Below are 27295 nucleotides of genomic sequence, written 5' to 3' on the forward strand. Positions count from 1 at the left end.
TGATCGTTTTTACAGAAATTTTTGATTAAAGTTTTCATTTAATTAAAACTAACTTTGATTTTTACAGAAATATGTTTGTTATTGGTGCATCGATGATTTTAAATTAAATAATTTGTCAAATCTTTTAGAAAAAATCCTCAAAAGCTTAATAAATTGTAATTACATAAAATCATTTTTATTATAATTATTTTGTTATTAATTTATTAAATTTATTAATAATAGAAATTTTTGACGAAAGTTTTTATTCATTTAAAACTAACTTTGATTTTGCTGAATAGTATTTTTATATTGTGATTAACGCATCGATGATTTAAATAAATTTAATAAATTGTCGATTCTTCTAAAATAAATTATCTAACTTTCAATAAATTGTAATTATATAAAATCATTTTTATTAGAATAACTTTGTTATTAATTTTTTAAAATAGATCAATTGAAATAGATACAATATTTTTCAAACTAAAAGAATAAGCTACATCAAATTTTACTCAAAACCTTTCAAATTTAAGTAAATGGTGTAAATTTAATAAGTGTCGTATCAAAACTCCTAAAATTACATTGCACTGTTCCTGGTACTCTTCATTTTTTTCCAAAAAAAATTTAAATAATAAAAATGAAGCCAAAATAAAGTGTGAACTGAAAACAATTGATGTCAGAAGTTGAAGAAAATTTATAATGACAATATTATGATTTTGTTTCGTATTTTCAATCACTCAAATCATAAGTTTAATATTATGTATGTGTTAATAACGTGAACACGCAATATGATTCAACTCTGAATTTTGCATGTTCTGCATAATTTTCCATGAAAACATGCAAATCGCAAGAATAAATGTGCTCTTGCGTTGCCGACAAATGATGTAAATTTTATGTGGCATTCAAAGCGTTTATTGGAGTTGCAAAAATAAACACCACAAAACTTCACAGTTGGTCTTACAATACTACAAATACAATATTACAAATTTTCAAATACAACATTACAAATGCAACATTACAACTCTTACAAATTTTGAGAGGAGCAATACTGAATTAACCCAGCTATTGTTGCATTTACACAATCTTTTTTTAAAACTGTGATTGAAAGATATTGTGTGCTTATGCTCACCGTATTTTTTGTGAAATAATTTACTTATTATATGTCAGTTAGTAGAAGGTAACGAGTAGAGTTTTGTGGTTGCCATGGTGATTTGTTTTGGAATGTAAATAGTTTTTGACTGAGTGTAAGATTTCTTTTTTTCCTTAGCGATGCTGTGATTTCGTTGTTGAGTTAATAAATCTTCCTATTTATTAAACGTAACAGTAGAGTTTTCTTAATTATTTGATTCGAAGTCCATTGAGTTTTATTTGAGGTAATTTTAATTTTCCATTTTTCAACAGTGGTAGATAATTCACGCCTAAACTAAGTTGGTGACAGCTACTTGAATCTTAAAAGTATTGCAGACGTATAATTTCAGATCAAAAAGTATATAGTTATAATTTTTATTATAAATTGGTAAACACCATTGTTTTTTTTTCACCGAAATAAATTGGAAAAAAATAAACATTTAAATTACCATTTTTTATCTATTTGAAAAAAGCGCTGGAGAGAGTACTAGAGTTCTGTCAGTTAATGGATTAAAGATTATTCTTAAATTTTACTTATTAATTCACTTCAGAGTCTAAAATAATTGGTTGAAAATGCTTCATAATTTTTTGAGGTGTTAATTTGACTTTGGAGTTCACGTGATCATCTGAATATAGATCCTTGATTTTATCGGTAAAAGGCTGTTAAAAAACTTGATTACATTTTTCCATACTGTAACTACACTGTATTACATTTTAATCAGAATAATTAATTAAAACTAGATATGCTCATTGTAGCATTAAACTAGATATAAAGTAACTAGATATGCTTATTGTATTGTAAAAGTTAAAGGAAAAATGGGTTTTCTGTCATTTACTGACCATTAAATATATTTCTAATATATAGATTATGAAAGGAATATTTTGACACATTATTGTGGTCTTATGAAGCTAAAAAAAAGCCCCATTCCGATGTTTTTCGATAAATTACAATATAAATGACATGAAATTCTGTAAAAAAATTCTACAATTTCTATCATAAATATTCAAAAAATCGTGAGTTATGCCTCTTTAAAGTTAATTTTAATTTCTTCGCAATTTTCTATACTTCTTGAACTTTTCAAATTAATTCTTTCCCATGGTTTTAAAACTCGTTCATGCAAAGATAATTCCATATTGGAAAGTATTTTTTATGAATTTTAATTACTTAAGTTACTTATGGTTGAAAACTCTGCTTGGAAATACATTTTCTCCCTATTTAAAATTAGGTAATTTTAAATAAAATAAAAATTTATAGGGATTCAGTTCAATAATTTTTGAGATATTAAACTTGAAAGTTTGTTTTAATTGCGGCAAAAAGTAAATTATAACCTTAAGGAATTAACCACTTTCGGCACCAAAATATTGGAACCAGATTTTCTTTATTGGGACTCATATTTCAAGGATCAAGAATCCAAATCCCTCAACAAAGAGGTTAATTTTTTTACAGAAAGAAGTCTTTTACAAAATGTTTTCCTTGTTTTCTCTGTATTTTTCTCTATATATACTGATAGCCGAAGAGAGGTTAATATTCGACGATAAACGATTTATATTAAACATATTTCAACTTATATCTAAGGGTTCAAAATTCCATTCAACTTTTACAGAATAATTTTTTTTAAATCATTAACCCATTAATCCGGCGAAACTCACATATATAAAAGCATTTTTATTAAAAAAATGATACAACATGTATTGATCACCCACCTATTTGATTTTAAAGTAGACTCTAAATATAAATAGTTATATTAGCAACATATGTCTGCATCCTAATCCTGAAACGCATTTACTTCGTTTTTGCAAAAGGGAACATTTTTTAAATGATGCAAGGCTTAAATGGGTTAACTCAATTTATTATTCAATTGTTACATGGTAAAATGTTTCAAGTATTTTAAGTATTAAAAAGAAAGATTCTCTTGCAAAAAAGAAAGTAAGGTAATTCAATAAATTAAGTTTTTCTCTGTTTACAACTTTAATATTTTTGCAATGAATATGCATAGTATGATATATTTATTACAGGATAAGCAAGTGTTCTTAAAAAACGTAATCGACGATAAGACTTTCGATATTGCCTGCAGATTCGAACATGAAAAAAACACATAGAGAAACATAACAATCACTTATCACTTTACTTGAGTCTATAAAAAATAATTTAGCTTGCTGAAGTATATGTTTATTTTGTTCGTTTCGTTGTCATAATTGCAACAAAAAATATATTCTAGTTCCTTGTAGTTTTGAACCTAATACCATGCATCACGTCTCAAATACAATAGGAGTTACATTGTATACAAGTTATAAAAATCATTTTAAACAAATATCAACTAAACTTCGTTCAGTTTAGTTATCATCATTTAGTCAAATATTAATGTTAGTATATGATGTATAACAATGAAAACTATTAATTTAGTCGTCTTTAACAACAACAAGAAACATAACCTCAAAAGAAGTTTTATTTAAAAATTTCAAAAACTTTTCTCTTTGTAACCAAACTGAAATTTTACTGCTCACATTTATCTATTGGGAACAAGAGACTGAGAGATTTACTTGAAAAATATTTTTTGTTTAGACATCATATATCCTAAATATTTTTCTTTGAAAATAAGCATCAAATTCGTTTACTGGTATAAAAACAAATTTTAATACTTGATAGAATTCAATGCTGTATTTATCAATGTAAAAGAAGTATGTTCATCGAATTGTTTTAAAATACAATTTTAAAAAGATATTCTTTTGAATTATCTTTAATAAAACTGCATTCAGTTTAAAAGTCTTTTTTGAAACGCGAACAAAATGTATTAAAATAAGAAATAAAATGCAAAAAAAAAGAATTCTATCTCAACATATTGTTTAGATTTGAGATAAAGTTCTTTCCTTAATAAATTAAATGGTGTTATTCTTAACAAGTTTCTCCCAACATAATTATTTATTTATTTTTTACATGTTTAATAAATTCCGTTGTTTTTTTTAATTACTTATTGCAATTTTTAGAAGCCATTTTATTAACAGAAGATGAAATAAATTAAAAACAATATCGTATATCTTTCTAATTAAGTTTGTCTTGAAGTTGTACGAAACTTAAGAGTTATATTTGTTTATTTTTACAATATATATTTATTCATATATTTAATATTTATCCAAGGAAACGAATTTTAATTGTTCCCCCAACAGCATGCATGCACTTCTTTTACGAAATAATAAGAAAAACAATTTATTCCGTGGACAATTATTACATTAATATCAATTTCATTTCCTAAAATTAAACCTTATCTTTAAAAGGCATAATTAGTAAAAAAGATCAAATACAATATTTTTTTAAATCTTGAGAGAATAAAATTGCAGTTTTAAAAAAAGTATTATTCATTTAAAGAGTGTTGATTCGAATAAAAGTAAAATACACTAAACTAGTTTATAATACATTGCTATACTTATTTAAATCTTTTAGGTATAAACAATAATAAAAAAGGATTAATTTAAATTAATAAAATGTTTCTTTTTGAAAAAGCAATGGCAAAGTGAGCTCTGTTGATAGTTTATTTAATTATAAATTTACCTTTACTTCTAATATAATGAAATTTCCAAAAAAATGTAGATTAGAAAAAAAATTAATTAAATGTTACTGAAATATATATCTCTGTTATAAAGTGCGCAAAGAAATTTTATCAAAATCTATTTTTGAAGGATATAAATAAAATGATGCATATGAAAAATAAATAAATTAAAAAAATAACATTTTTGTGATGATAGTATGATGTGGTATTGAAATTTAAGCTGTGAGTAAAGCAAATTAAAATTTTGAAAAAAAAGAGTTTAAGCAAATACTATTTTTTTAGAAAAAAAATTCTTTATTTATCAGCCTATATAATAATCTATGTTTGGTATAAGCCTGTGCTAATCTGGGTAAGACAATAAGAGCTTTAGCTATCATCATTCAATATTTTTAATGAAGAGCTCGTTGCTATGGAAACGAGAACTATGAATAATCCTTGATGTAACGAATTACTCAAAAATAAGAAAACTGAGAGAAGGAAACTGCGAGAAAATAACTGAGAGAAGGAAAATGAATTAATGAATGAGCAAACTAAGCAACGGTCGAAGCAGGAAAAGGAAGAATTAGTTTGTTAATTACTAAAAAAAACAATAAATATGTAATTTGTGGTGTGACAATCGAAGACCACAATCATCTTGTTTAATCTATTTGCTTTAATTTTTTTTTTGGTTGAAAACAATTACAGTACTGAAAACAGGACCGAATTAATAAATCCGTGTATCAATGAATTAGTGAACTGGTTTATAGCTTAATTCGGAAATGGAGGAATGAAAAAATCATAAATTTATAATCTGAGGTTTAACAGTCGAAGGCATCTTATTTAATTTATCTTTTTGGTTTAAAAAAATTACAATCCTTATTATTTTCAGTTAATTAATATTTTCAATGATATTTTTACTAGTTTAAAAATCATTCATATTTTTTTCTACCTTTTCATACACTAAAAAACTTCAACAAATATCTATCACATAATAGATATGATTATGTTGGGTGTCTATGATTAAAACTTAAATTATTGAAGAAAATGAATGCTGAATTCAAACTAGTTATGTGATCCGTCAACTGAAGAGTTACCATAATAATAAGCCACTTCTTCATTGTTTTTATGCACCCAGAGAAATTATAAAAATGATTTTAAAAAATTTCTTCATTCTACCTAATTTTTGGTAAAGTGAAAATGAAAAAAAAGCATTTCTAGTGAAAGAGTATTTAATCTATTGAATGTATATAAAGAAAAAGTATATTCGCTTGATATGATTTTTACGAAGAAACAGTATACGAAGAAGCATACGAAGAAACAGTTTTGCGCCACTATTGACGTATGACCACATTTCCAGATATAGGGTTCCTATGTAATTTCAATCCTGATAATGTATCCTAACTCCCCTAGAAGTTTTCGCAACATTTACGGAGTCCCCAGTTATATATAACGTTTTTAAATTTGCATATTTCGATTTTAAAAGAAAGAGCAAAAATGTCATTTAAAAAATAGCTTGGAGAGAGAAATCAATTACAAATTTGAGACCAGCTATACGAAGACTCTGAGATCAGTTAAAAAAAATCTCATGCAACAGAAATAAAAAAGAAAAAAAGGTTGTTCTCCGATGTAATTTTTAACTAAAAAGAATCACTTGCTAAAATAAACACATCAAAAAATTTAATTAAGTTAAATTAATGTCAAAATATATGTATTTAAATAGGAGAATGACGCTCCTTCTCAGAAAAAAAAAATTTTTTTTATTCAAATATTCGAAAACAAATTTTATAGGGTAAAAAGACACGATACTAAAAATTAAATAATTTTATCTCCCTCAAATAAATAAAATAGCGTATTTATTACTCAAAAACTTGTATTTTCAAGAAACAAATAAATAATTTAGAGAAAGTACGTTTAATTTTATTTTATAATTAATTTTTTGACACAACTAAAATAATATTTTGCATTTATTTAGAATAAAGAATTACATCTGAATAGTTTAAAAAGTTATCTTCAAATACAATTGCGAACTACGAAAAAAGTATCAGAGCTTATTTAAGACTCAACCTCAAACTATTGAGCTGGAAAATAGTTCTTTGTTTTTATCACTATTGTGACTCCATGAAAATAATTCGAACATCTTACCAATATTATTATTATTGGATTATCTTTATTTCTTTTAAAACCGACACTTTTATGTCTATACATCTTACCATCAAATCGTCATAATTTAGTTTTGAATACGTACATTTTACGAATTAGTTTGCAGTTTGTCTACTAGTTCATTTCATGTTTTCTTCTTCATCTCATTTTCTGGCTCATTTCTTCTTTTATTCGATCATTTTAACGGAAACTGAGTATTTAGTATTTGTTTTGTCTATTTCATTAACTACGTACATTCTTTAAATGTATGAATATGCACTGTTCTTTTAGCAAATTGTAATTTTAATAAAATTGAGATGGATGAATAGTCCCCTCCTCCAGCTCATGCTTGTATCTTTCCTGGTGGACGCCAAATAACGATACCTCAGGCACCTGCTTGTATCTTTCCTAGTGGATGTCACAATAAAGATGCCTCAGCCACATGCTTGTATATTTCCTGGTGGATGTAACAATAAAGATGCCTCAGGCACATGCTTGTATCTTTCCTGGTGGATATCACAATAAAGATGCCTCAGCCACATGCTTGTATCTTTCCTGGTGGATGTCACAATAAAGATGCCTCAGCCACATGATTGTATATTTCCTGGTGGATGCCACAATAGCGATGCTTCAGGCACATGCTTGTATCTTTCTTGGTGGATGCCACAATAACGATGCTTCGGGCACATGCTTGCATCTTTCCTGGTAGATGCCACAATAACGTGCCATCTTTTCCTTCTAAAGGAGGGATTTCATACGTACCAGTTCTCGAAGGATAATAGGTAGTAGGGTTATTTTAATTTCATGAAATCCTTCTAAAATAGTTATTCAGCATTGTGATTGTATCGCTGAATTTAAATTTATACATTTTTACCAATCTTCGAATTTTTAAATTATCTACCTATAAGTGATAGAAAAAAAGAGTTTTATTTCTATTCCATTGCTGTTAAAGAAAATTACATCCGAGACATCCATATTGTATAGGCCGCCATATTTGTATGACGTCATTGTATGACGCCATACAATGATGCGGCATGTATGACGGCATCGTGTGACGCCTTATTTTGCCTCCACTGTTTCTTCACTGATTTCTTATGTTTATTTCATCCCTTAACTGAATCAATAGGGTTCAGATTTCTGAGCAGGCAGTTCATTCAGCTCTTAACATACCACACAACATGACTGCTAGCGTTGTTTTCTAGGCTTTTAAAAATTCGATCAGAATGTAAAAAGAGTAATCAGGAAACTTGGTTTTTATTTCTAACAGAGGAAATTATGTTCGGCACATAAAAAAACTGATTCCGATAAAAAAAATTTAAATACGTTTAATGGTTACAAGAATATTATGAAAACTGGACAAGTTGTCTATTATATCTAACTATATATATATATATATATATATATATATATATATATATATATATATATATATATATATATATATATATATATATATATATATATATATATATATATATATATATATATATATATATGTATATAATAAGCATTTCGGCTATTTATTTTCGTTAATTAGTTAGAAATGTATTCTTTATTTATGTAATGAATCCATACTGCGCAGTAAAATGTCTTTATGAAACCAAAATATCATTCTAATTAATAAATATTTTAAAATTTTAATATGATTTTCTTCCGGTCTTATTATTACCTCTTGCGATGTCAACCCTAACAAAGAAGTCTGGGTATCATGAATCACGTGACATGAGAGAAATAATATCTGTATGCTCCATGTGAAAAAAAAGTGCGAATTTGTCTTTAGAAAATGAATCTGTAAAAGTCTCCGGGAGCTTCAGCTCCACGTACATTTTGTAAATAATTTAATTCCTCTATTTTTTTTTCATAATAAATGCTTAATAAAATTAGAATGGTATCATCATTATACAGAAAGAGTAATAAAATCGACTGCATTAAATATCTGATGGATTAAAATAGAATATATATATATATATATATATATATATATATATATATATATATATATATATATATATATATATATATATATATATATATATATATATATATATATATATATATATATATATATATATATATATATATATATATATATATATATATATATATATATATATGAGGAGTCCTCTTTTAAAAATATCCCTGTCGGACACTAAAGCAACAGTCGGTGGGGCAGAATCTTAAAAAAGTTTATTCAGTTATAAAATTCGGATATAAAAGTTTTTGCTTTGTGAAAGAAAAACAACATAAGGTTTTTGTTCGGCCATTTTTTAAGATAATTCCTTTAAACATTCAAATATTGAGCTTATAAACTGGAATAATCCAGATGATACTTTTGTGATGTAACGTAACGGCTGTTCGAAGAATTCGCGACGCTGAACAGAAGGAAATACAATTCGCCGGAGCAATAACCCAGGAATATCGCCACGATAGAACGTTTCGGGTGATTCAACAGGATACGTTTTGTGCTTGATTTCCCGGAAACATCGAGAAAGGGATCGGTTATACAATACATTCAAATATGAATTCAAAGCTAACGTCAACTTTGGACACGAGTGCCACAAAAAATGTCACTGTTTATTTGGGGTCATAATGAGTTTTTATTCAAGCTTGCTCGCGTGATGTAAGGTATAATTTCGCACACTAAATGAATGCTGAATTTCAGTTTATCTTTTAAAATAAGCACTGTCAATCATTGATAAAACGCGATAATATTCTCTTTTAGAACGAAACTAGGTAACTTATAGTGGTAAATTTTACGCTTAATGTTTTGTTCGGAAAATAGACCGGGAGTGTTTTTAACGCATAAATTCATAATAGTGTTTGGAAAATGCAAATTAAATTCAATAACCTGATTTATTCAATTTTAAGGTAACTCAAATATAGCGTGCACAAGTAGGTTGCGTAAGATTAAATCTGTTGCCTTTCCTGGCATTCAAAATTAATCGTTTTTGACGTGATCGTTAAACTTCATTTCTTTTTATCTATTTGTGATAGGCGAACTTCCATACTATTGTTATAATGTATATGACTGTTACATATAAGTGTAACAATTACATTTTAAAAATAATTCCATACCGTTTCTAAAAATACCGCGCTAAAACTATTTTCTTTTCAAACAATTGTATGTATAAAAAAATGGACATTTTAGACTTTAAATAGTAAAATGCTTAATACGGCAGTTAAAATTCTTGTACGAATTTTCAACAAAATAAAAAAAAAATCAGACAAAATTAATTTTAGATTTTTCAGTATGTTTTGTAAGAATAAAATTAATCATTTTTTAGCAATCAATGAACTTTATTTGTGGATCTATTATTGTTGTTATAATGCGGCAATTTAATTTTATTTCATTTTACAATTATTTTCAACAATTGTAAAAATGAGAAAAACGTATTTTTAAGCAATTTGTATTATTAAATACTCATTAGTGATATTTAGCAGTAAAATCGTGATTCCAGATTAAAGTTTTTACGAAATGAAAGAATCTAAAAAAATTCAATTTTTCGTGACCAGTACGTTTTCTCACTTTAAGGTTGCATCATCTGCCTTTGCAACCACTTAAATTAATCGTTTTTGACGTAATTGCTAAACAATACATCTTCATTTTTGATCAATTTAATTTAGACCACAAAGGTTCTTGCAACATTCTTGAAAAAAAAAGTTTATATTTCTAAGAGAAAGATCTTCATTTTGTCTTATCCAATTTGAGCGGCATGCATAAATTTTGCCAAGTCATTAAATCTTTGAGATCTCAGCAAATAACGGCACTAAAAGGCAATCTTTGTGTTTCTTTCGGAGTGGGGAAAAGTTCCAAGTACATTTGGCGAAAGTCGACAAGAAACCCTAGAAATAGTGCATTTTGACAGCAAGTTTAAACGACAAAAATGCGAATGCTATATGACAAAATCAGTTTTAAATAATTACTAGGGATTTATAAACTTTGCCAGTTGTGGCTAGTGGATAAGAAATAGACATGATCTTTATTTTCTGCAGTAAACGTGTATACTTTAAGTATAATTCATTCGTATTCATTAAAGTATCACTTAGAATCCTTATACACCCATCAATTGTAAAGGCATAAAAATTATATTTTTTAGAACTTAGAATTTTAAAATATTAAAATGAAATTCAAATACTTTAAATGATTGTTAGTTGTAAAACCTTTAACTTTTAATGAAAATAAATGTCACTTAAAGTGCAAATTGAAATAGAATCCAGCGCGTGTGCTCCAGTTTTGTCTTCGGATCGTTGTTAAAGCTGAATAATACAACAAATAGTTCATAGTCTCTAAGTCACCAATAGTCCGTTATTTACTTAGGTTCCATTAGTGTATAGTTCGTTCACCAGAAGTTGAGACTTGGCTCCACCTCCTGGGACGCAGAGTTCATTTCAGCGCGGGAGTTAGAAGAGAAACATCTCCGTTGTTGAAATTGAGACAACCCTTAATTTGCGCCAAACACAAAAAGTGAATTATTTTTCAGTCATTACTTTGCTTTATCATCTGCTTTATACCTTTTGTTACACTAGCTAATTAAATATAGTTTAAATTTAAAAACTGTTGTTCTCCCAGCGAAATGGCTCATAAAGGACAAACTATTCACTCAAAAGAAAGAAATATCATAAGAAATGGTGCAAAATATAATAAATTTATGAAATATTTATTGTTAAAAAAATGCACATAAAGTTTGCGAAATAAATATTTTTGCCAAACGATCGCCAAATAGCAACATTGTTCAAGTTTGCTCACAACCTTCTCCCAAAAATAGCGAAATAGTATCGTCGCATACCACGTGATGAAGGCGGAGCCAAGTGCCAACTCCTGGTGAACGAGCTATAGCTTTGCACTGAGAAAAAAAGTATAGTCGAAACTACCGGAATATGATAAAATTTACCGTGTTTTTGCCTCTATAGGAGCATCAAAGAGAGCAAGTTTTTTCTGAAGCTAGTTGGTAATTACTTTTCGGTCAAATTAAAAATAAAATGTACTTTTTATAAAGAGCTCGACTTCGCGCGTCAAACCGTCTCATCTTTCCACCAAACACAATTTAAATTGGAGGTTACGGGTTTGAATCAAAGCATAACCATGAATGAGTAACAGTAATATATAATAATAAATTAATTTGGTTTAGATAAATTAATTTGGTTTAGATACATATGAAGGCCCGTGCGTTTAATGCAAAGAATAGTTTATCTCGCAGAACAAATAGCACAAAAATGAAAAAAAAACAACAGAAAGATATTGAACCCTCTACCTCTACTCATAGCGTTTGGCGGAAGGACCTATAATAAAAGAACCAATGGAGACTCAATAAAATATGGTTATATGGTATAACGAGTTTTAGCCATTCTTTATATTCGCAAAGAAACCCACATATGTATGTAAATAAATGTATCTCTCTACTCCCATAAGAGATGGATAAAACAAAGTCACCATAATTTTGATATATCTAAGTTTAGTATATTGTAAACCTTTGAAGCAAATCATTCACGTCCTTTTACCTCTTGTAATAATTAAAAAAATTTTGTTAGAATAAAAAAAATTAACAGTCATTTAACTTCCATGAACTATTTAAATAAACCGCCATTTTAAATAAACCATAAACGTGTAAGCATATTATTACCATTCTATTTTGTGAGAGGTATTAAAAGGTTAAAATTACCAAATAAATGGTAAAATAGGGGACAGTTCTAAAGAACATTTCAGAAATGTTTTAGTGATACCCTGTAACATGGCATAAAAATTATTTATTTGGTTAAACTTACTTTATCAGTCTTGTACTTGTTATTGTTTTGTTGTTGGTAATGAGAACTATAATTTTAAAAATCAGAATTTCCAGTAAACCGAACTGTATAAAATTCCTATAGTTAAATTCCATGAAGTTTAGTTTAATTATCAAGATTATGGTTTCTTTTACAAGAAATGTCTTTACCATCATAATTTTGCCATAATATTTTTCTCCGTGTAACGTGACGTTAACAATCAAACTAAACTAAATTAACAATTCTTTTTTTTTTCACTTTTAAGCAAAAAAGCGTTATTTATATTTATTTAAGCAACAAATGAATTTAGTTTTAAAGTTTTAAATAATAATAAGTAAAAGCAATTTACTGTATTGATTAATTGTAATAATTATTTTTTGTTTCTTTAAGTTCAAATTTCTAGAGAATCTGTAATTTTATAAGGGAAACGAATTGCTTGAGCAAGAAGCTCATCACATTGTTTGTACTACAATATAAGATTCTAGTTAAGTCAGTCATATACTAAATTAGATTTGTTGAGCATAATTCTGATCTAAAAAACGAAAGTAAATAACAATATATGGAGTTTCCCTTGCACGTATTTTCTGTTCAAATATAGAATAGGGACTGTAATACAAGTATATTAAATCAGTGCCGCAGTAAATCAAAGCCTTAATCTAGACAGCAGATCCTATTAAGTCCAAGAGGTCTTATCAAATGCTATATAATGGTCACATCTTATAAAAAACTAACAACACTCGCTTGTTTTTCTCTAAAACGCTAAATTATAGGTGAAAACCAAATTATTATAATAATTTGAACAGTTCTTAAAAGACATAATTTTATTTCATAAATTAATAAAGAGAGTGTAGTAAATTTATTTTTCTTTCGAGTTTACTAAATTATCTACATCGCAAGGAAATTAATTTAACAAATTTGAAGGAAATTTACTGATTCTTGTTGTTTATCATAATTATTTTTGGTATTTTATTAAGATATGTTATACTTACAGGTGTTTTGTTATTGCACTGAATGATTCAAAGTATGTATTATTCATAGTTTTTAGGCAAAATTTTTAAAAAATTCTTTTTTTTATCTGTATTCGTCTAAAGCCCAATTGAGCGTGTAAGTATCATAAATAATTGCCTTTTTAAGACTAATTTCCTTGAACGCACTATTTTTAGTAAGTATAATTTTTTTTTAACAAATAGAGTGCTATATTTCTCTCTGGGGAAAAAAAGTAAGTATATTTATTTTCAGAAAAAAATACACTTGAGTGTGTAGTGCAAAGTAAAAAATTCTGTAAACTCTCGAGTCTTTTATCAAGGAACCTGAAGAAAATCAGTAAAACATCGCAATGTAAATCCCATTAGCAATAGTATTACAGAAATTGTATGGGCACTATTTACAAGACAAGCACAGTACACAAAACATAAACAATTTATATCATATCTTATTGTTTAAAATTGACTAGATATCTAGTACCCTTAAATAAAGCTGCCTTTTTTAAAACGAATTGATATTTTTTATATATACCTACTGTCCATGGTCAAATTATTAGGCGAACTATAAGATTCTTCGTAAAATTTTAATTATTAGGCGATACTATACAGTTTTATTGTTTTTACGCGACTGCAACTGGTTTGCATTTGTTTCCACTCATGTATCAATTGGTTAAATTAGACGATATATGATATAAATTTGACGATTGGATAAATTAGACGATATATGATATAAATTCGACGATTGCATAAATTAGACGATATATGATATAAATTCGACGATTGGATAAATTAGACGATATATGATATAAATTCAACGATTGGATAAATTAGACGATATATGATATAAATTCGACGATTGGATAAATTAGACGATATATGATATAAATTAGACGATTGGATAAATTAGACGATATATGATATAAATTAGACGATTGGATAAATTAGACGATATATGATATAAATTCGACGATTGGATAAATTAGACGATATATGATATAAATTCGACGATTGGATAAATTAGACGATATATGATATAAATTCGACGATTGGATAAATTAGACGATATATGATATAAATTCGACGATTGGATAAATTCGACGATATATTATATGAATATAGAATATTTATTATATCAGGTATTATATTAGTATATTGTAATAATCAGACCAAATTATTAGACGCTCTGTAGTTTATTAATAATTACATGTTTTGCATGAGTTTATATGCAATACTTTCATATTTAAACATACATGTAATGGGGTTTTATTCGAGAAATTTTTTATATACTTCCTATTTTTATTTATTTTTAACGTATCGCATTACAATGTTAACCGATTGATACAAGAACGTAAGCAAGTGCAAACTGATTACATCCGCGTAAAAACAATAAAGCTGTAAAGTATCTCCTGATTTTACATAAACTCTTACAGTGCGTCGAATAATTTGCCCAGGGACTGTGTGATTTTTTTCCAGCAAATATCATGTAATGATATGGAAAGTTTTTTTGTCCATTTCATTTCGATTACCGAGTTTTTTTCCCTCAGAGTTTCATGCATTAACTCTTTAAAGCCATATGAAAGCGTGATCACTAACTTAAAATTCCTTTATATAAAGAAACTTGCTTCGAATACTAAATTTGAAATTTATTCTCGCAAGTTGAGTTCCTGTAATAAATCTGCCCACTCGGCAAACAATTCATGGCTTGATTTTAGGATGCATTTAAAATTATTTAATTAAAATCACTGTGACCATAACCAGAAAAAAATAGAGTGTATCGCTGATGATTACAACATTTGCCGATATCAAATGCTAAATGAGACAGAAACGTATGTTTTAATTTTATTTATATTTAAATCAGTGTTAACAGGAATTATTCAAAAGTTTCTTAGAATTTTAAATGTTTTTAAAACTATGAAAGCTCTCTTCTACGAAAAGCAGCTACAATAATTTCATTTCTATTGAAAGCTCAAACATCAATAATTGCCATATGTTTAAAAACAATCTCTCTTATTTTATTACTATATAAATGCTTATTCTTTTGTTTTTCTCTTTAAATATTCAATTTGTCTCTCTAATATATTTGATTAGATTAGATTATATATCTAATATATTGATTTGCCTCTCAAATACACTCGCCGTAAAACAAATACTAAGAAACGTGCATTTTAATCTTACATAAATACAATTTTTCGCTTATGAATGGTTTGTATCAAAAAACCATTAATTTTTTTTTGGTTGATGCAAAATATTATTAATATTTTATTTAAATTCCACAAAAAGAGTTTGTCGAAACCACTTTGCGCATAGTATAAAAGCTTATATTTTGATAAAAAGATTTCTTTTAAAACGGTCACAATGTTAAAATATAAGAAATAAATGGAGATTTTTTATAAATGTGTTTCGGTGTTTCTTTTTCTTTCAAAGTAATTTTTATGTAAATTAAATGGCATGTTTATCATTTAAATTTATCATAGTTTCTTTTATTAATAAAAAATTATAAAAACTGGTTTGCCAATCTGAAAATTAAAAATCCGAAACTTTTAATTTATGAATGCTTATTTTACATATTGATACACAAATATCAACGCGCTAATCATTCTATTTACTTTCCCAATTCACAGCACAATTTCAAATATTCTTTACCAACACTGTTCTAGAAGAAATGAAATAAAACAAAATCTCAAAATAATGTATAAAATCATGAATCTGAGAAATGTAAAACTCAATTAAATATTCTCGCATTGGAACTTATACAAATGTCGAATCTGTGTGAGAAATGTAAAACTTAATTAAATATTCTCTCATTGGAACTTATAAAAATATCTAACATATTTGAAATGTTTTTTCAATGCTTAAGTAAGCAAAATTGTCTGCATGTTTCTGAAGTTTCATAACTTAACTTTTTTTAAGTAAATTTTAAATTTCAAAATTTAAAAAAAGTTTCACTATTTAAAAGATAAAATGTTAGTGTTTGATGTATTAGTAATAAACTGCATTAGAAAATACTTCTTTCAAATATCTATGAAAATATTTTCTATCACACTATTGGTCAAATCAAAGCATATACTGAGCCTTTTTTAATAAAAATTGATATTTAATTTTGCTTAAAAATACTAACACGTACCCAGCAACATTGTTAAATCAATTAACCAACTTGTTTTCTCCAGTTTAAAAGAGTTACAGTAATTGCTATTATATATACAATAATTGTTGTACAGTAACAGTTGCAATATGAACTTACTTAAGCTTAGTATTTTTATTCTTTGTTGAGTCAAACCACCATTGAATCAAATAAAATATGTTCAGGCAAGCTTCTTTTAGCAACTTTTCAGCTGATTTCACAACATTTAACATTAATATATAAAATATTGTATATTAATTATGCCTACTTGAGAATTAAGGGGTTAGAGTTGATCGTCAGAATTAGTTTATATGTTTTAATAATCATTGAAAATTAGTCAAATAAAACAAAATGCCTTCAGGCAAACTTCTCTTAGTAATTATTCAACTGATTTAACAACATTTAATATGAATATACAAAATATTATTAATTAATTATTATTCTTTGTTATGACTATTTTTTTAATTTTTATTCTTTGACAAGACAAACAGCCATTAAATCAAATAAAGCAAAATGTGTTCAAGCATGCTTCATTTAGCAATTTTTCATAATTTCCCAACATTTAACATTAATATATAAAATATTGTTTATTAATTTTGCCTACTTAGACTACTAGACTTAGACTACTAGAGTTGATAGACAAAAGCAGTTTATATACTTTTGCTATCATTAAAAATTATTCAAATGAAACAAATGTTTCAGAAAAGCTTCATTAGTAATTTTACTTTATCCAGCTGATTTCATAACATTTAATATTAATTTACAAACAATTGTTTAAAAATGTCTACTTGGGCATTAAATTTTAAAAGTAGAAAGATGAAAACAACTTCTATACTTTCACCATCATTGAAAATTAATCAAATAAAAGAAAAAAGTGTAAAGGCAAGTTTCTTTTAGCTTATTTCATAACATTTAATATTAAAGTACGAAATATTGCTTAAAAGTGAGCATTAATTAGTTGTATAGAAAGAAAAGAGAAGTTTATATTTTCAAACCATTACTGAAAAACAACCACTAAGTCAGACAAAAATAAATTTCCGTTTATTCACGTGTCTCTCAGTATAGACTAGACGAATGACCTGCGGCTCATCTTGCCGTGAAGGTCAAAATTACATACGTTGACTGACCTAATCCTTTTAATTAACTATCTCAATAACTGTACTTAAATCTTTATTAATAACATCAGCATAAATAACTTGCATTGTTTGTCACTTTTTAACTTTCATTGGAGATAAAAAGTGCATATTATTAAAGTAAACTGTACATGATGGCTTTAAATATTTTTATTTCATTCGTCTATTTATTACTTCATTTTACATGTCAACATCTTCGTTTCTTAATTAATCTTAAAAATCTTTGAGATATTAAAACTCTTTTAAAATTAATTAGTTTTTTAAGAGGACTGAAATTTTTATTCCATAAATATCTTTTTGCGTCTGTAATTTAATAAAAATCTGAAGTTTTCATGCAGGCGCATCTTAAAAATAATTTCTTTTCTTATCTCTCCATTTTTTCAAGATTTTCATCTCAGACAATATTATAAGAAAAAATCAAAATTAGAAATGCTAATGCATAAATTTAAAAGACTCTTTAATGTTAATTATATTTGAACGTGGTTCAGAATATTTTTTTCTAGTTTATTTTATATAATATTTTTCGTTGAATATTTTTATACTATAAGAAATCTATTCATCTTCAACAAAATCAAATCCTGTAAATAGATAATGAAAAAGTAAAACTTTTTTTTAAATTTTTACCTTTATTTCTAAATTTCTAAAGACCGAAATAACAAAAAAAAATTAACATTTGTTAACCTTATTTTTTTTTAATTTTTAGTTAAGTAAACGATAAAAACCTAATTATTAATGAAAGAATTTTATTTAAAAAATAATAAGGAATTATAAATGATGTCAACATTTTAGAAAAAATAATTAAGATTTTAAAAGCACCTGTTCCGACTATTAAACCGTCTTTTTTCATATTTAAGTTATCAAATATTTATATTTCAACATAATATATATTTGTAATTGTTTTATTACGAAATAAGATAATTTTGAAAATTGTGCTCATTTATAAAACCGTACTAATTTCTTAAGTTACGCATATTTATGATATAGTACAGAAACCCAACCCATTGTTTCTTCCATAACTTATTCTGCTTTAAATATCAAAATAGCTTTGCACAAGCTATTTAGTTCAATTTTTGGAAGTGTTTCATTACATGATGTAATAAGGATATTTTTCACATTTATTATTTTATTTACCCCTTTATTTTTATTATATAATTATATAAAAATTATCATCAATTGCACAAAAATTATCATTAATTAAGGGGTCACAGTATCCAAAAAATGACCAAAATATCGATATTTTTTTATTGCTTATAATAAAACTTCAAACTATTTCAAATGCACTGAAAAAAAAATCATCTCTCTATCTACATTTTTTAAAATTTATGAATGATTTTAGATTGCCTTAAAACAGAAACTTGATCAGCAGACAGACTTTTAAGTTCTTTTTTTCACGGATGATAATTTTGTGCTTTTATCTTAATTAAATCCCTAAGGAATTTTTTCTATTTAAGATAAAGCTTTGAAGTAAACTTTTTTATCTTAAGTAAAATACACTTATTTAAACTGTGCATGGAATAAGCATTTTATGAGGTATTAAAATTTTTACAGCATGTTATATATAACAGGGATTTTTAACCTTTTTTTTAAATACTTTTTTACAAAATAATCTAGAAAAAATGTCCTAATCGATATACCAACAAATAAATGCACAAAATTGTTAAAATGAATATTGTAAGCACTAAGAAAGAAACATTTTGAAAATATGTTAAAATAAAAAAGTTTTAAGGATTTAAAAATTTTCAATTTTTAATTTTTTTTTTTAAATTTTAAAAAAATTAAACAGTTTAACTATTTTTTGAAGATAAATTATTGATTATAAGTTAAATGAGCATGTAAAGCACCCACAAAATGAATTATTATATCTTTATTTATAAAAAATGTTGCAAGGATACTGTGACCTCTTAAATATGATGCTCAAAAAATTTTAATGTGTACAAAACCATTACCTCCTGCAACTAAAAGCCTCCTCCCGATTTCTTAAAGGTAGTCCTATCTAACCACTTTGCAAAAAAAAATGGTACCAAACGTATGTTTTAAAATCACATAGATTAATGAATATAATTGGTTTGTCTTACTTCCTTGTTAACCACCACATTATAATTCACCAAATATATAAAGTAAAATAAATTTCTTTCAGGTATTTTCATAATACAAGTTTATTTCATGCGAGAAACTAATTCACTTTTTAAATAACCTGCGTAGACTACTTTTAAAAACCGTGTGGAGGTGTGGAGGCTTTCTGATGTAGAAGCCTATCACAAAATACAGTAGTTTTTAATTAATTATACTTCATACAAATATATCGGCACGTTTAACAAGTGCTTTGTTTTCGATATTTTACAAAACAAATTAAAATGTTAATTTCTAGTATAATATTTTTAAGGATACTCAAGTATATTTTATTTGCATATCCGTTTATTTAATGTTCGAAAATCTAATTAACTCTCTTAAGAAACCGTTAAAGTTGAATAATCAGAATGTACTTAAAATTGACTTAAAAGTTATATTATCAAATTTTAGTTAAAGCTACTTAACCAGAAATGTTATTAAAGCTTGGCAATTAGCTTGTTATGAAAGTAATAGTCTCAAAATGTTTAAGTCTCAAAATGTTAGCGCTCACTAATTTAAAATCGAAGTTTGTATCATTTAATGAATTTATGATTAGTGAATTAATATGGAAACAAAACATTTGGACTATTGGAATAATATTCTGTTTTGATAAAAATTTGTGAATAAAAAATACTGATTTATTTTCGTCAATACAAATATCTCTTTTTAAAATGGTATAATTTGTACTATGAGGATTTATACCCCTTTTCTTCCTCCCTCAATAAGATATTTTTTTAATATCTTTGATAAAAATAGCAAATAAGTATTTCATCTCTCAACATGTAACACTATTTGAAACATTTTCAAAATATTTACGAAAAGTTTCAGAAATTTTAACGAAACGCTTAAAAAACGGTCTCATAAAAGGAATCAATCAACATTTTAGTAGATAAATAAAAACTTTTTAGCATTTTTTTAAATGTTTCAGAGCATTGAAAAGACAGCTTTATTCTTTTTCTTTTGTCTTCTTCTTCAGTCTTCTTTTTATTTTCTTTAATTTTTCATCTTCTGAAACTGTTCGAAAATAATAGATCTTTCACCATTCCATTCAACAAAAAGAATCGTTTCAGGTGTTTTGCTTTATTCTTTTTCTTTTGTATTCTTATTCTTCAATCTTCAGTTATTTATTTATTTTTTAATTTTTCATCTTCTGATTAACTACAAAACTATTCGAAAATAACGTATCTTTCACCATTTCATTAAGTAAAAATAATCGTTTCAGGTGTTTCTCAAATGTTTTTGTAAATTGTAATCAATGTTTTGCTCTTAGTTCTTTCCTTTTTCAGATCAACTTCAAAACAAAGTGAAATTAGTGGATATTTCCAATTTTAATTAATTATTAAAAACGATTCTGGCATTTTTGAAGTCTTTCTGTCTGGATTTTGATATTGTTCTCCGTCCTTTCCTCTTTTTCTATTTTCCTTTCAGATAAACTTTCAAAACAAATAGAAAATAGTGGATACTATACGTTTTAGCAACTAAATAGAAAGGAGTCTGGTATTTTCCAAATTTCTTTATACACTGAAAATATTATATACTGAATAATTTCTATGAACACTTAGATATAACATCAATATGTACATACATATTTATTTTTACCATGAAATGTACTATCCTTTATTTGAAAAGCTAAAGTTTCAACATAGAATGGTAAAACACGATTTCTCTTTATGCAGTTTGCAAATTATGTTGAGATAGCGAGTCATAGGACTGTCACTGAATCGATCGGAAATCATGTCCTTTCCTACATTTTCTTTTCTCAAAATATCTTTTGATGTACGATGTGATAGAGACTATTTATTATTATTCCCATTCTCAGTTGAATGTTCTATTTGAGATAGAATAGAATAAGTATATCTACCACGAGTACAGCTTGAAAGGATTGTAATAGATAAAAGTGAGAAGCAATAGATACACATACATGAAAAAAAGTACGTTAAAATAAATTAGCTTTAACACAAAACGAATTAAGCCTTACTTTGTAATGACCACATAAGCCTACATATGCATGTGCAGCAAAAATAAGTAGAAATATAAAAAAAAATTATAGTTCGCTGTAGTAACGAAACCAGTCTTGTTTTGTTTTTAAACTTTTTGTTTTCTTTAAGAAAAGTCATTAATATCTAAAAACTTTTCTTTGGTGCTCACTTTTTACTACTTATATTCAGTATTTCCATTCTCAATCCTTTCCGCAATTTTTGAATGGAAAACTATAGTTATTGTTGTCGTCATTCATTAAGGCAGAGGGGATGCGATTGTTCTTGTTTTACAGTGGCGCAATCCATAGCCAAGAATTTGACTTCTACCACACCCATACGTCACAACCGTTTATATTGTGGACCCATTCAGTCATCCACAGATCGTAATTTTGATCTGAGGCGGAGAACGAGCGATCCCCAAATCAGTAACCTCAGAGGTATAATTTGTTATGAGAACATGGAGGACTTTGTAACCCGACAGACTTAACGTGCACCATCCACCATTTACTAAACGGGAATTCTTCAGTCAGCTGTATTCGAACTCCCGTTCTCAGGAACGAGAGTCCAACGCCCTACCAACCAGGCTATCCCGCCCCGAAAACTATATTAATAGTAAAGATTGTCCTCATTCAAGTAAACTTAACATAGAAATTTTCATTTGTTTCTATGTGTACGTTATGTCCTCTAAAAATATTCCATTATATGTTCCTTCTGAATATATGAATTACAATGCATGTCTGAATATAAAAGCTCAAAAACACATCCCGAGAGTAAGTACATTAGAGATGAATTTGTATTTCTGATCCTGATACCGCGGCGAAAACTGGCTCCTATTTTACGAAACATTCCTTCGCTTCATTTTGATCTACTTGATGTTCATTTTCAGCAATATCATCTTGATATTGCTCAAAATTCATACCTTTGAAGCTTTTTGAACATTTTCACTCTGCAATGAAATACTATGAAACTAATTTCTTCCTTATTATACCTGATTTCAAAGATGTTTTTTACTTCCATGTTACTTTCTGCCATTTAATGCATTGTCAATAGTTCAATCAAATACCGACAATTTATTTATTTTATTTGAATTTAATTCAGCAAACCCTTGTTCAGTATATATTTTGTTGTTATTATATCCTTTCTATTTTTTAAAAAAAATTTTAAATTTATCATAATTATTAATATTAAACTTAAATGAATTTATAGTTTATAATAAAGTATCTAACAAATACGCGACGGAGCGGGTAATGAAAGATTAATTTAAAAATACTAACATGCCTTTAATTTAACTCTATAACTACAAAATAAAATGTTTCTAGTATAATTAGAAATTCTTTATAAGAATCTGCAGATAGTTCCGATTGTCTTAGATATTCGCATTATTCAGAAATTTTGAATAGTAGTTAAAGATTTGGAATGTAAAAACTAAGTATTTAAACTGTTTCCTTTCAAATATACCAAATAATATAATATCCTATACTATAATAGTTCTATACTTTCCCCACATATCTAAATGAATTATTCACGAAACATTTTTGAAAATTAATTTTAACTAAATATTTAAATTAAATAATAGTTAAATGCATGCATTATTAACTTTGACTGAGGAAATTTCCTCGAAAGTGTTTGGTTATGTATTATTATGTACTTTTTTATAATACCTGGTAGAAGGAATTGCAACCAAAAAAGGTTTAGTGCTGTTGTAAAAATTTTAAAAATTAGACTGAATCAGATAATTTAATAAAATGCAATGATTTCTGAATAAAATGATCTTAGTTTGTACTTTTGAAAACTGTATTTAAACTACGTTAAGATTTTTACCATTTTAACTAATTAAATTTATGATTTTTTTTAATATCTAAAAGTAATTTGCGTAATAAGTTGCCTGAGAGACATTTTTACATCTTATGACATTTAAGACGTTCTTACACAAAACATGCTTATTATAATGTATAATGCTAAGCATAGAGGCATGAACACAAATTAAAAACTATGAATATAATCGAAAAATAGTTTAATATCATGTATGTAACTAATGTAATTTTTTTACAAAGCATATAGTTTTAAAATATATATATTAAAAAAGCATAGTATAGTTTTTCAATAATTAAATGATAAGGTAAGGATTTCCTCAAAAGTTAATTTACAAAAAACTATAATCACAAAAATATTAGTGCAACGGAAACTTTTTATAATTTAAGTAAAAAGAATTATTGCGTTTCCAAAGTAACCACTCGTATATTTTCGTTTAAAAATTTTTTGGTGACATTTTTTTAAAGAAAGTTGAGATCGAACTGTATGAACGAATGCCGTTGCTTTTTATATTACTATTTTATGATCAAGTAAATTTATGTTGTTTTTTAATTTTTTCAGATAGTGCATAAAGAATATGTTTAGTCTACTTAGTATATCTGTATTGACGTGGGGATTAGTTTCCTCTCAATATTTATCATCAGAAGCCCAAGTTAGGCCTTTAACATTTGCCATGCGCAAATTAGCATTTTCAACAAATCAATTTGGAATAGATCTTTACCGTGCTTTAAAAGTACCGAAAAATGAAGGCGTGGCGTTTTGTCCATTTTGCATAAGTACATCCTTAGCCATGATTCTCTTGGGAGCACAAGGACGATCTGCAAATGCCTTACAACAAGCTTTATATTTATGGGGAGTTCGTCAAGAAGATGTGCATATTGCCTTCCATGATTTGCTAATTCACCTTCGAGACAATTTGCAAGTAACTCCTGGTCATCACATAGCAGATCACATGGGCAACAACAATGGCGGTTACCGACAAGATTATGGAGTTCAAGATTTTGAAATTGTACTATTTAACAGCATTTACGTTCAACGAGAATACAGTATTCTTTATCACTATCAAAAGTTTTTACATAGCTTCTACAACACATCTGTTCATCCACTAGATTTCAGTATGTACGGCGAAGAAAGCAGGCTTCATATTAATGCCATTGTTGAGAAACAAACAAAAGGAAATATAAAAAATATTCTTGCCCAGCCTTTGCCTAAAACTACAAGTGTCTTGCTTCTTAATGCTTTATCGTTCGATGGTATATTAGATGCAACAGGCTCTACTATTTCTCAGCCTCAAGAGGACATCCATCGTCATTCACAATTTAGCCAATATCCTCAAGGACCTCATTCTTTTGGAATGAATTATGCTTATCAACAAACTCATAGCAGATTACCACCAATGGGAGGACTTTCATCTTACTTTGCACCATCAATTTCTCAAGTTGTTCCTTACGCAGCCGCCAGTGCTTATCAGAGCCATAACTTCATCACAGCACCAACCAGAACTAGACAAGGAGGACTACGCCACGGAACATATGACTATCTTGGATGCACTGGTGTAGAAATACCTTTCAGAAGTGGAATGCTGTCTCTTGTTATTTTGATTCCATCTGACACAAGTAGTATCAACATGTTAGAAACCAGACTAAATGCTCAACACATCACTGATATTTTGGGAACAATGCAATCCAGAAACGTCATCTTAGAAGTAAGTTATTTAGTTGTTATGAGCAACTTGTATTTACAAAATTAGGTTTAATAAACAGTTTGATAAATATCTGTCGTCATCGAAAATTAAAGCTCTATTAATATCATTGAAAAAGATATTTTAAATCCATGATTCATACATTACCACATTCAAAGTATAGCTTAATCAGTGCACTGATGCATGTAAACTAAATGGAATTAATGTTATATAATTAATATCCTAAAATGTGAGAAGATCACTTTTTCTCGGAAAGACATATTTTATTCTATTTTATTTTATTTAAATGGCAAAATGCAAATGTTATAAGGTAATGAGCCTTCCCACTAAAAAAATACAAAATTGCTTATTTTTCAAAAAAATAAATGCTGAAACTATTTATACTATATGAAACTATTTTTACTATTTATCTATACATTTATTAATTAAAAATTTTATTTAACTTGTAAGATTTCAAAATGAATCTTTTGCGGTAAAGCAATTTTTAATCAATTCTTAAAAAAAATTCATTTTGGATTAAATGAAATGCGCTTTGAGCTTATTAAGTCCGTATATTTAGATCTGTGTATTTTAAAAACATTACTTTAAACCCAAAATAGAAAGGGAAAACTACAAAAGAGATAAAAATTATTCAAGACTAAATTTTATGTTAAATAGTGAAAAATAGTTTTTAAATAATGCACATTTTTTCACCATGAAAATTTAATAATGCACATTTTCTAACGTGAAAAGCTTACATTTTTATATCTTTTAGATGCCTCCTATATCTTTCGAAGACAGCCCAAAGAATTTGACCCAAGCTCTTTTCAGAAGTGGTCTAGTAGATCTCTTTACACCAGGATTCGCAGAACTTCTCGGCATGAGTGACTTTAGATGGTTGCACATCACTAACCTTATCCATAAGATAAACGTAAATATTAAGAATGGAAATGGTATCCAAGCACCTGCAACTGGTCAAGAAACAATACACATGAATGTCCAAGACAAACCTTTCCTCTTTTTCGTCATCGATAATATAAGTGGACTAGCCTTAGTTATGGGCAAAATGGCCGGTAGACGGATATAATTGAATAACAAATAATTCTATTTTCGAACAAGTATATGTTACATTGAAAGCTCCAAGGTGTGCTAAGTTATTTGATGTGGTTTTCAGGTTTTGTTCTTCTTCAAAGTGATAGAATTGCTTCCATATTTTACTTTGATTAAGTTTACGCTTCTATATTATTTTTTCTTTCCTTTTTTTCTTTTTTTAATTTTGTGAAACGACATATTTGCATTTTTTGGCAGCAGAAAAACATCATTTTTTTTTACTATAAAAGTATTTATGCATAAGAGCGCAAAAACTGTTTATTTTCTTCTGTTTTTTAACTTCATGAATTTCATAAAATGGTTTAAAAAGTAAATTTATTGCTATATATGTCTCACTTATGTACATATTCACAATCTTTCTGTATTCATATGAAATAAAAGGTTTTGTATCAAATTATTTTGAAATTTATTTAGAATATTTTCACACAACCTTGTTTAATATAGGACATTATATTTGTTGAATATTTAATAAATAATAATGAGTACTTAATAAACAATGTGAATTATTAAATACAAGGCAACGAGAAATAACTTCGCAAGAGAAATAACATAACTTTCAAGTCACATATGCACTTTAATTGTAACTCTTTATCTCAACCAAATTTTCAAATAATAATTGAAACATATTGAAACATTTATAAACATATGAGTAGCATTCAAATGAAACCCGGTCAGTAACGGTAACGATTTTATTAACTCACAAATGTAGTTATACCACAGTACACATACTCAAAAATAGTGGCCAAAACTGTTGGCACATTTATCCCATTGCGACACTATAGCCGGTCGATTCCATCTTTGAAGAAGCTAGCAGGCTATGGTCGGATGCAGGCCTGGACC

The 27295-nt window shown here is 27.0% G+C and overlaps 1 protein-coding gene across 2 annotated transcripts in view; it reads left to right on the top strand.

Moving 5' to 3' along the window:
• The window catches only part of LOC107454974 (leukocyte elastase inhibitor), a 42147-nt gene extending 15297 nt beyond the window's left edge, over nucleotides 1–26850 (top strand). Inside the window, exons 2-4 of one of the 2 annotated variants that reach the window (XM_016072354.4) lie at nucleotides 13519–13548; nucleotides 24226–25369; nucleotides 26121–26850. In XM_016072354.4, coding sequence (XP_015927840.1) covers nucleotides 24242–25369; nucleotides 26121–26432 — 1440 coding nt within the window. In that variant the 5' untranslated portion in view covers nucleotides 13519–13548; nucleotides 24226–24241 and the 3' untranslated portion in view covers nucleotides 26433–26850. The remainder of the gene's footprint in view (nucleotides 1–13518; nucleotides 13549–24225; nucleotides 25370–26120) is intronic. The other variant, XM_016072355.4, reaches the window with a different exon arrangement.
• Nucleotides 26851–27295: the final 445 nt, after the last annotated feature.

The sequence above is a fragment of the Parasteatoda tepidariorum genome, chromosome 12, assembly GCF_982258835.1.
Source record: "Parasteatoda tepidariorum strain Cologne lab strain chromosome 12, Ptep-v5.0, whole genome shotgun sequence".
NCBI lineage: Eukaryota > Metazoa > Arthropoda > Arachnida > Araneae > Theridiidae > Parasteatoda > Parasteatoda tepidariorum.